An 11,686-nucleotide genomic window follows, 5' to 3' on the forward strand; every position below is an offset into this window, starting at 1 on the left:
GTGGAGATACACCATGTACAATGTACACATAAACTTCTCCAACTTCTGCTACTTCTGAACACATCTTTCTGATTTCGTTATCCTTGTCTTCACATATACATCTTGCGACTGAAATATTCTCATTTGGTAGTCGATACCACACTTGCTCCACACCCCTCACCATTCCTTGCTTCTCCGTGAATTCCTGGAAAATTGACCATGTCATCAGATCTGGATCTATGCGATAATCCATGGCCAACTTTCCACCAGAATAAGAGAACTCATTGTCTGTGAGTGTCATGAAACCCCCATAAGTAATATGCATCTTCATCTGGTCTTCGTGACTGCAAATATATAAGATGATATTCAGATAAAGAACTCGGATTAGAGAATCTTAAAACTAAAAGATGTAAACAAACAAAACCAGAATCGTTAAATTCATACCTCATCTCGCTTGATTTCACTGAAATTGAACTCCGATTCTTCTTAGAACGCCAAATTCGTGTTCGCTTATTTGATTTTGGCACCTCTCATCTTCGATTTCTCATTGTCGCGATTTACGGTTCATAAATTGGAGATTTAGGGTTTCTGAAAAAATTGGGATTTTATGACTGTTAAGTGATACTCGAGTTAACTTAACCACATATCAAACGGAAGTTAACCACTGTAAACAGTCTCGTTAAGTCTAATTAACCCGCGGTTGTGAATTGGGTGCGCGGCTAAATATTTGAGTATTAATATGGGCAAAAAAAATAATTGGAATATTAAACTGGAAGTGATAAAAATTTGTGTATTAAAGTGGTAAGAGAAAAATAGTTGGTGTATTTTTATGGAATTTTCCTAAAAAGATAATATATCAGATTAAATATTTTACCTTCAGATTAAAAAATCCAGAAGTTTTAACATACAAGGAAAATCGAAAACTCAACCGCTGACGTCAAACAAAAAAAAAGAAGGTCAACAGTCAAACCTTATTACAGAGGTTAATTAGGCTTATAGGAGTAGGCCATGGGCACTCGTTATCGTTTTCGATATATTTGGAAATTGGAATATCGACATTCGCCTATCATGTCCAAAACTATGCTATTTAGGCCACATAATTTTGCATGTTGACTCTACTTTTCTTTTCTTAAGTTTCTAAGAAAGTTGAATACTGCATTGTATTTTGCACGTAATTCTATAGTAACTATCAATAATATGTGACGTAATTGTTGTAAATTAAAGAACTGGTTTCAAACTTTCAGTTCTTCTATCTATATATACTATATATACTAGAAAGTTACCACCTGATGCGTGAATTATAAAATCAAATATTTTGTATGTAAAATTAAGTTTTATTAAATTATATATGAAATGTTCATGATATTATTTATATATGCCTTGAAAAGAATTTACATACATATGTTTATAAGTTTATAGTTATGAAGTGTGTTAAAAGAAAGATAATTTTCACATATTGCATAAGAATAATTTTTTGTTTTAAATTTAGCAAATCATTTCTAAATTCTAAAAATACTAAAATAGCATCATGCTTTTATTCTTATACTCTAAATACTAAACCATATGTCTTCAAAATTATATCCTATATGTAAAATATAAAATTCAAACTAGAAAAATATAAATAACTATTGGAAATGGTGTAAGTTTTATGCGGCATAATGACGGATGTAGTTAGGTTACAGGAAAATAGACATGAGGTATGATTGACAACTCAAATAATACCAATGCGATATAAAAGTAGTTTTGCTTTTTTATAGGTTAATCTACTATAACTTATACCACTTTTAATGATTGACATATGTCTATGATGAAAGTATTGAGATTACAATATGTGTGTGTATATATATATATATATATTAAATATTTTACAATAGGTCTCTAATGTTTTTCCGTGTAATGCAAAAGGATGTTGTAAAGTTTGAAAAATATATATATATATTAAATATTTTACAATAGGTCTCTAATGTTTTTCCGTGTAATGCGAAAGGATGTTGTAAAGTTTGGGAAGTGATTCCAAAGAGGCCTAAAGAAATATGTGATCTTTTGACCATGTATATATGCATTACACGGTAAAATTAGGCTCAATCTTTTTATCAATATGCAAAGTAAAATATATTTTTGTAATGGGGATAAAGAACTTTTAAAAATGAAAAAAAAAAGCAAATTTACAAAACATAAACTTAGAAATATATTGTAGTTGAAGATCAGAGTACTTAAGAAGAGAAATCTAAGGGACTTACAACTATAATATTATAAGTGAATGTTCAAAGCTAAAGATATTGTGCTTTAGGAGTCAAGCATTAGGCTCATCTTCATCACTTAAGACTTCCAAATATAGTTTGAAAGTTTATAAAATCACATTACAAACAATGCAAAAACTTTAATTCATGACTATCATAAAACATAATCCTTTGAAAAAGGCTAACAAATATTGACAAAACTCTGATACCAAAAAAAAAAGAAAACATTGACATGGCTTTGTATGGCTTTTTATAGTGAGTGACATCATATATGGGACATCATGTTTTTTTTTAAAACTTCATAAGGAAATAATAAAATATTTCATCGAAAATATATCATCAAAGCAATATATATAGATAGTCGGAAAACTTTACACTTATTTGTTTAAGAAAATATAGGGTTTTACAAGAAACACAAGAAAACCCTATCCGGTACCCTAACGTTTGCTCCGGCTCTAGACTCACTTAGGCTTCCCTGCAAGGCCAAAAAAAACAACGAGTCTTGAGTAATCTAAGATTACTCAGTGAGTCTGGGTACCTCTTCTATCCTAGACAGGATACTATTTTCCCCAAGCCGACTACCCCCGGCAACCAAAGAAAGCTAGCAAGCCACAAAGCTAGCAAATACATCAAAGCAACGCAACAAAAGCCATAGCGGAAGCTTTCAGCCTACAACCAACATCCATGCAAGAGAGGTTAGATCACCGCGATCTATCTCATACGGTCTCAACTCGCCACCTTAGGCGGAAACAACTTAAGGGAACAAAAGAAATCACTTGAGTCTTAGACTCGTATCTCCCCACACGCAATTTACTAAGACGTCTAACACAAGACTCTTAGACATCACACAACAACACGCAACATGCAAAGACGACTAGACATAAACAAGGGACACTTGAATACTCTAGACTCTTTACACCTAGGGCCCTTCGATAATCTGTTCCGTTCCAAAACTTCCCATGCCGAGACCACAAAGTTCTCCGGCATGAACCTACCAATAGCTACATCGTCATGTAGCGGTTACGCTGGTAGCTAGCCAGCCGTAACATGGTCCCCGCGTGAGTGGTATATTTTTTTAAAAATACCATGGGAAATGATGGGAAAAGAAAGACATATAGTGAGTGATTTTCTTCATTATTAGTCATGTGAGCATTGGATCTTATATAATACACTAAACATTGTTTGAAGTTTGTAAATAATTTCATTGACACATTATTCTGAGTAATCACATTCATGACAGTAAGTACAGTTATAAAACATATTAATTGTAATTAATTTGGTCATATGCATTATTGTTTGAACAAAAAAAAACGTCCACCCATAATGTCATAAAGGTAATTGATTGAGAGAAATAAATGTAATCTAAAGAAAATGAACAAATAAAATATCCCAAATTAAAAAAATGTGTGTAAACAATTTAGTTTTAGATTAGCAATAATGTGTCTTTTTATTTCATCAAAATTGAAAAAAGTGTCACACGTTTTAAAAAATAGAGTGGTGCCAAATGACAATTTCTCACAACTCTACTTTATTATAGTTTAATTAATATATAGTAAATATTGACATGTGAAATGGATTAAAATAGTTAAGTAATAAAGTTTCAATTGTGTTAAAAAAATAAGTGAAAATTTTATTAATCGTAAAAACAAAATAGAATAAATATATTTTCATAAAATAGATTAATTTTTCTTTAACAAAAGTAAACTGTAGAGGTTTTTGCTATGAAATAATACTAAATTAAAAACCAAAAATAATTAATGATTTGGTAGACGAAGAGTAAAGAAATTTAAAGGAACATTAGTGAGGAATTTACAAATCGTATAAATTAAATTAGATGAAATATATTCTTGTAAAATATTTTTTTTTACCAAAATAAACTATATAGATTCTTGCTATGAAATAATATTAAATAATACAAACTAAAAAAAATTAAAGATTTGGTAGAGAAAGATAAATCTGAGTACTTCTGTATGATAAATAATGTGATTTTTAACCAATTAGGTCATCAAAGAGGAATAAAACAGGTAATAGAATTGATGATGATGTGAGAAATGAGGGACAACCAACCATAAGTAAAACATTAATACCTTCTCAGATTATGTAGTTGATGCTTCGAAATGATGCCAAGTTCGTACAAGCAGAGATGCGTGGAGAAGAAAGAAATTGTATTTAACTTTTTTACTTAGTCATGTTATAAATTAAATTAGATGAAATATAATTTTGTAAAATAATTTTTTTTTATACCAAAATAAACTATATAGATTCTTGCTATGAAATAATATTAAATAATACAAATCCAAAATAATTAAAGTTTTGGTAAAGGAAGATAAATCTGAGTAATCCTATATGATAAATAATGTGATTTTAACCAATTAGGTCATCAATGAGGAATAAAGCAGGTGACATAATTGATGATGATGTGAGAAATGAGGGACAACCAACCATAAGTAAAACATTAATACCTTCTCAGATTATGTAGTTGATGCTTCGAAATGATGCCAAATTTGTAGAAGCAGAGAGGCGTGGAGAAGAAAAAAAATATATTAACATTTTTACTTAGTCATTTTGGCTAGGGAACAGACCTATGATTTTGTTTTTTTTTTTTGTTTTTTTGCTCTATAGTTTTGAATTAAAATTGAAATGAGTTTATGTCTTGTTGGCTACGGAATTGAGATGAATCTATTTAAGTTTCTTTAACCCATAGTTTTGAATTAAATTGAGAATAAGGACATGTGTCAGCTATATAAGAAGCCATGTGTCATATTATTAGAAGAAGTTGAGAAAAACATAATTTGAGAAGGTTTTTTTTAACTTTCTCTGCCAGTGCGACACTTGGCAGTCTAAATTTGTGACACATGTGACATGTCTTTCTTACTAATTTTAAATTAAATACTTTTAATCTACTTCATTTTATTTTATTTTTTATATGGTGTATAGTTTGCTTGAATGTTTTTTGCACATTGTTACAAAAATATATTTCTACTAACTTTTAGTTTTAACATATAAGATATTTCCTAATGAAAGCATATACCATATAACCTAAAAATAAAACTACTAATCAAACCAATATAAACAAAAAAAAGAATTTTATACTTTTAAAGTAAAAACTGAAACCAAATTAAATTTATGATAGACTAAATTTATTCTAATATATTTATTCTAAATTTATTATACTAAATTTATGATAGACTAAATTTATTATACTAAATTTATTCTAATATATTTTTTAAAATTACATTGTATTCAATAATCACATTTATTCTATTAAAGACAAACTCAGATAAAATTAAATGTGTATTTAATATTCTATAAGTTACTGGTTGACTGTTTGTAAAACTTATGTACTAATATATATATATAATGGTATCAGAATATAATTGCTTAATCACCCCATGAAATAACATAAAACAATAGTTTCCAAAAATAATTTAAAGGTATTAGTTTTCTAATAATTAGAAAAGAGATAATATATCGAATCTTAAAAAAAAAAATTTGACACACTTTTCTTTTCATGAATTTTATTCATAATTAAATTTGAGATATAGTATAAGATATTTCTTAAAGTTTTATGACATGAGCCATATTTTAATATGCATTATTCCAAAAAAATTATATTAAGGGTAATTACGAGATTAGAGAATAAACACTGGAGCATATGGTAAAACATATTGGTGATACCTCTGTGTAAAACATATCGTCTAGATTCATAATCTTATTTATTTTATAATATGAGAAGATTTTTTCTAACTTTCTCTGCCAATGCGACACTTGACGCTCTAAATTTGTGACACATGTGACATGTCTTTCTCACTATTTTTAAATTAAATATTTTTTAATCTATTTCATTTTTTTTTCTTATATGGTGTATAGTTTGCTTGAATGTTTTTTTCACATTGTTACAAAAATATATTTCTACCAACTTTTAGTTTTAACATATAATGAAAGCATATACCATATAACCTAAAAATAAAACTACTAATTAAACCAATAAAAACAAAAAAAAGTTTTTATACTTTTAAAGTAAAAACTGAAACCAAATTAATTTATGATAGACTAATTTTAAAATACCAAATATATTCTAATATTTTTAAAAATTACATTGTATTCAATAATCACATTTATTCTATTAAAGACAAACACAGATAAAATTAAATGTGTATTTAATATTCTATAAGTTACTGGTTGACTGTTTGTAAAACTTATGTACTAAAAAAAATATAATGGTATCATAATATAATTGCTTAATCACCCCATAAAATAACAGAAAACAATAGTTTCCAAAAATAATTTAAAGTTATTAGTTTTTTAATAATTAGAAAATAGAGATAATATATCAAATCTAAAAAAATTAAAATTAACACACTTTTCTTTTCATGAATTTTATTCATAATTAAAATTGAGATATAGTATAAGATATTCTTAAAGTTTTATGACATGAGCCATATTTTATATATGCATTATTCCAAAAAAAATTATATTAAGGGTGATTACGAGATTATAGAATAAACACTCGAGCATATGGTGTGATTACGAGATTAGAGAGTAAACACGGGAGCATATGGTAAAACATATTGGTGATTCCTCTGTGTAAAACATATTGTCTAGATTCATAATCTCATTAGTATAATACAAAATTCAGGTTTTAATTTATCGATTGGTTGGAGAGTTCATTTTTTAATAATTAAAAGAACACATTTTCGTGAAGTGACTTTAGTGCAGTGAAGTGACCTTAGTGCAGTGGCAGGAGGTAAATCCATTTGTAGAAGGCACCATCACACCCGGGATCGAGTCCCGGTTCCTACGAATGTAGGAATTTGGCTAATGGGCCAGCCAGTTGTGGCCCAATGGTTGACAAAAAAAATAATATAAAAAATACATTTTCAGCATTCATATAAAGTTTCTAATTTACAAGAAATTTGTTAGGAGGCTAATTGAAGAAAATCAAACCGTACCAACATATTGTGGAGTCAAAAGAAAATCAAATATTAAGATTGAGTTAAAGAGTATATAAAGTTGTAAAATCACTTGCAAAAAGATCAATATTTATCAATTATTTTTCTTTATGATTGAGACTAAAACATAATTTTTATTTATTTATTTTCACGGTTACTGACTTCATAATAATTTTCTGGTTATAGAGATCTAGCGAATCATCATATAAGTCTTGATCGCATCCATATATTAAACCTTTGGAAAAGATGTAAGGAAAGATGAAATTTATCTGGTAATAGCAAATTATTTTCATTTTATCTAGTCTCTACACATATCTTATTTGTGCTAAGACTATCTCCAATATATATTCTATTTTTTACTCTAAAATAAAACATAGTTTTTTTCAATATATCACTCTATTTTTTACTCTAAAAATAGAGTTAGTGTAAAAAATAAAGTTAAATATAGAGTAATCCTAGCATTTACTCTAATTAAGAGTAAGTTATATAGTAGTGTTGGAACCAATGTTACTCTATAATAGAGTATTGACTTTAAAATAGATGATCTAAGAACCTAACAATTTATCACAAAACAATAAAATCTAAAACAAAAGAACTTTGAGGGATTTAATTTCTTTAATCAAAAATATTTCTGATAGATATGTTTTGTTTATTTTATTTTGTGTCAAAACATTAAAAACCATATATATAAAGGAACACATATTAAACATTTTAAAAATAAACTTTTCATAAAAAATTCATTTCAAAAATATATTTCTAAATTTGATATATATTATAATTAATAAAAAATAACCTAGTCTATTTTTAGTATTATATAAGACTAGGTTAGACCCGCACGATGCCGCGAGATGTAGCGTTTACATTTAAGTTGACTACAGATAATTTTATAATTGACTAATGTATACTATGTTTTTTTCCTATAATTTGTTGTGTGAGATATATTGGTCTAGTTTAATTTTGAGGTGTTTTTTTGTAGTTTAAAATATAAATATATGTAAACTCATCAGATCATGTTCTCAACTTCCTAATAATCAAATATTGCCTTTGAAATTTGTGACCGTAATAAACCTCTTTTCATATTTTTTTTTTTGGTTTTATATGGAGCTGTACATTTAAACACATCTTTGTGGATGGTAATAGTTTGTTCAATTTCTAATCTTGAGCGTCAAATGTGTTCTTTAAATATTTGAAGAGAACGAAAGCTAAATGGTTCAGCCGAATTAGTTTAGCTCCTTTCTTAAAATCCTTCATTTCAACCGAAAGCAAAATTATGTCACAGTCCACATTCTTAAATAAAACATGTCCACCACAAGTGAGAAGGAAGTTATCTTCAACTGTATTTAGATAGGTAACATGTTTAGTTGAACTAATCAAAGAAATAATATATTACCACGCAGCTAGTGTCAGCATATTGATGAATAGAAGCACATGCTACTAATTCAAAGTAGAAGATATTACACTCACACGTATGTAGACTATCTACAAGTTAGTATCACAGTTACAAAACCTTAGCTACATATATTTTCTATCTTCTTTGTTTCTCTTATCTCTTTCACTTAAGATAAATAGATAATTCTGCTATGGAAATGGCATTGACACAAAATAGGAGTGTTAGAATATTGAGAAGAGAAAGAACAAAACAGAGTAAGAGACGTCTTACACAAATGAATAGACGTCGTCTCTTCTATTTAGGGAGAAACAAGAAGTAAAATAAAAACTCTTTTATATATCGAAAACTTGTTACCTTGTTACAACATCACACACGCTTACATGCATGTGTTATGTTTGTAACCGTTCACAACTTATAAAAACTTCTCTTCTCTTTAGGGATAAACAAGAAGTAAAATAGAAACTCTTTTATATATCGAAAACTTGTTACCTTGTTACAACATCACACACGCTTATATACATGTGTTACGGTCGCAACCGTTCACAACTTATGAAAACTGACAACTTAAAACAACACAACTCACTAACTTTTACATCCATTAAACACACTTCTTCACATAATTACGAAGACACTAATCTATTCATTTATGTAAAATAATACAACCGAACTCAATTATAAAACTAACAAAGAGAAGGAGAGAGCTCTCTACTAAAATCAGAGAAAAACTTTTTATTTATTTTCCTTCATGGGTGACCCAAACGTCTTGAATGCCATTTTTGAGAAGCAATACAATGTGAATTAGAACTCCCATCTCGCACTTTACATGGGCAATTATTCTGGCTCTCGCAATTCTAACTTCAAATAATCTACCACAAGCTTAATCACACTCCTAACTGATGCAGATCACATCCAACTTCACCAACTATCTCCATAGGCAAAACCAGTCACCTTGTCCATATTCCACTATATTCCCCATCAATGATCTTACTTGGGAACTTTTAAGAAATTTGGAGGTCAACTGAAAAATATAAAGGTGGTTACACGAAAAGAGGCAAAAGACGTACCATGGATGTGATCAAACGTGGGAGTGAACCCATTCGTTGGAAAATCAAGGGTTTTGGGTTGAGAGAAGCTAAGGTTTCAACGACAGATTTAGAGACCGAGGTCAAGGTGGTGGTGGCTCAAAGGTGTCCGGAAAAATTAGAGAGTTAAGATACGATACGATTTGATTTGTCCACATAAGTAAAAAAAACTGATATGTATTAATTGTTTTAAATTGATTGGTTACTAATTTTTTTCTGAGGTGTCAATACCATATTCAACTAAAAAGCTGAGGTGTCAACACTAGAAAAAAACACATTCAGTTTTTATTGTATTGATTAGTATATAGAAGGTGCATGTATATTGCCCACTAGGCTATATATAATGGTAAATGGATTGTATATCTTGACATCTTGTAATAATGATGCCAAATTGACATTGACCATATATTTTCTTCTCTTTTTGGTTTTGGTTTTGTCTATTTATTCAATGAAGTCGTGGTCGTCTTCTCTCCATACTCAGTTTTAGGGATTGGTGCATGTATTATTATAATCTCTCACCAAGTCACCAACCAAATTCCTTTCTGACTTCTTAAATTTTAAGGTTCGTTTTTTTTTCTTTTTTTTTCTTTTTTTTTTCTTTTAAAAAAAAAATAAAAAATAAAAAATAAAGGGCATATGGTATTGGTAACAAACTTTTAAATTTTAATATATCAAAACTTATTTATAATGTTTTCTCCAACATATACTTTTATTATTTTTTCAAACAACTCCACATCATCATCATATTAGATTAACGAAAGTGTAACTTAATGACAAATGACAATCTTATCCAGTATAAATAAGTAATGACTTGTTTTTCATAAAACCAGAAGGAATATTTAGTTAAAACAATATATGGAAAGCTTAAGAAATCGAAATTATTGGCGAAAGTTTCACATTATTATAAAAAAATTAAAAATTCATGTTATGTAATTTGTCTAAGTCTAGTTTAGAAATACTACAATTATTTATGGGTCAACGCCTTCACGTAAAAAAAATCACAATTGGTCACCTCTACCAAAATGTTGACTTTGAGCTCACAATAATAGTAGTAACCAGTACTAACGCGGTTCAGACAACAAAAACAAGTCCCACTTTCCTCATATATGTCATTTGATTCCTCACGTTCTAATCCGCAAAACAAGAAAAGAAAAATAAAATCAAAAGTGACGAATGTTAATGGCGTTTTCTGCCTGCTTTCTCTTAATTCTTCTGCAACTCTTCTCAGCTTTATTTCTTAGTGTTGCTCAAGAACAGTCAGGTTATATATATAACATCTTCATAAAGACCTGTTTGGTTTTGATATTGTTCTGCTAAATTGTTCCCTTTTGTTTTTTTCTCTCAGGATTTATCAGTTTGGGTTGCGGTTCGCCGAGAGGAAAGAGCTTTCGTGAGAGAGATACAAACATTACTTACATTTCTGATGCGGATTTCATTAATACCGGTGTTGCTAGGAGCATCATACAAGACTACCGGAAGGAATACCAGCAACAAACATGGTATAGATAACAATCTCAAGATCCATGAATGTTTGACTTAAACCTCACGCTAAATTGTTTTCTTTTTTCTTTTACTTCTTCCACAAGGAACCTACGGAGTTTTCCAGAAGGCACAAGAAACTGTTATACCTTGAATCTAACCATAGGGGACAAATATCTAATCCGAGCCAGTTTCCTTCACGGCGGTTATGACGAAAAACCCTCAACGCAATTCGAGCTCCACCTTGGGCCTAACCTATGGTCAACAGTTTCAACCACAAACGAGACCAACGCAAAAGTCTTTGAGATGATTCATCTCTTGACCAGTGATCGTTTGCAAGTCTGTCTTGTCAAAACAGGAGACTCGACGCCTTTTATATCCGTTTTAGAGCTACGTAAACTCGTGAACACAACTTACTTGACTCAACAAGGGTCATTACAGCTCGTGGTCAGAGCAGACGCTGGCGCAACTACCGACAAAGTCTACAGGTTAATTCTTAGTTTCAAAATCTATTGTCAAGTTTTGGTATATATGGAAAAAGCTCCTAAGTAATGCTTTTTTTTT

The 11,686-nt window shown here is 29.3% G+C and overlaps 1 protein-coding gene across 2 annotated transcripts in view; it reads left to right on the forward strand.

The window, feature by feature from the left end:
• LOC104758500 (probable LRR receptor-like serine/threonine-protein kinase At1g51880) overlaps positions 10,736 to 11,686 on the forward strand; it is a 4,870-nt gene continuing 3,919 nt past the window's right edge. Inside the window, exons 1-3 of one of the 2 annotated variants that reach the window (XM_010481385.2) lie at positions 10,736 to 10,904; positions 10,989 to 11,142; positions 11,230 to 11,610. In XM_010481385.2, the coding sequence (XP_010479687.1) occupies positions 10,817 to 10,904; positions 10,989 to 11,142; positions 11,230 to 11,610 (623 nt within the window). In that variant the 5' untranslated portion in view covers positions 10,736 to 10,816. The remainder of the gene's footprint in view (positions 10,905 to 10,988; positions 11,143 to 11,229; positions 11,611 to 11,686) is intronic. The other variant, XM_010481384.2, reaches the window with a different exon arrangement.

Source organism: Camelina sativa, chromosome 17, assembly GCF_000633955.1.
Source record: "Camelina sativa cultivar DH55 chromosome 17, Cs, whole genome shotgun sequence".
In the NCBI taxonomy this organism is placed as follows: domain Eukaryota; kingdom Viridiplantae; phylum Streptophyta; class Magnoliopsida; order Brassicales; family Brassicaceae; genus Camelina; species Camelina sativa.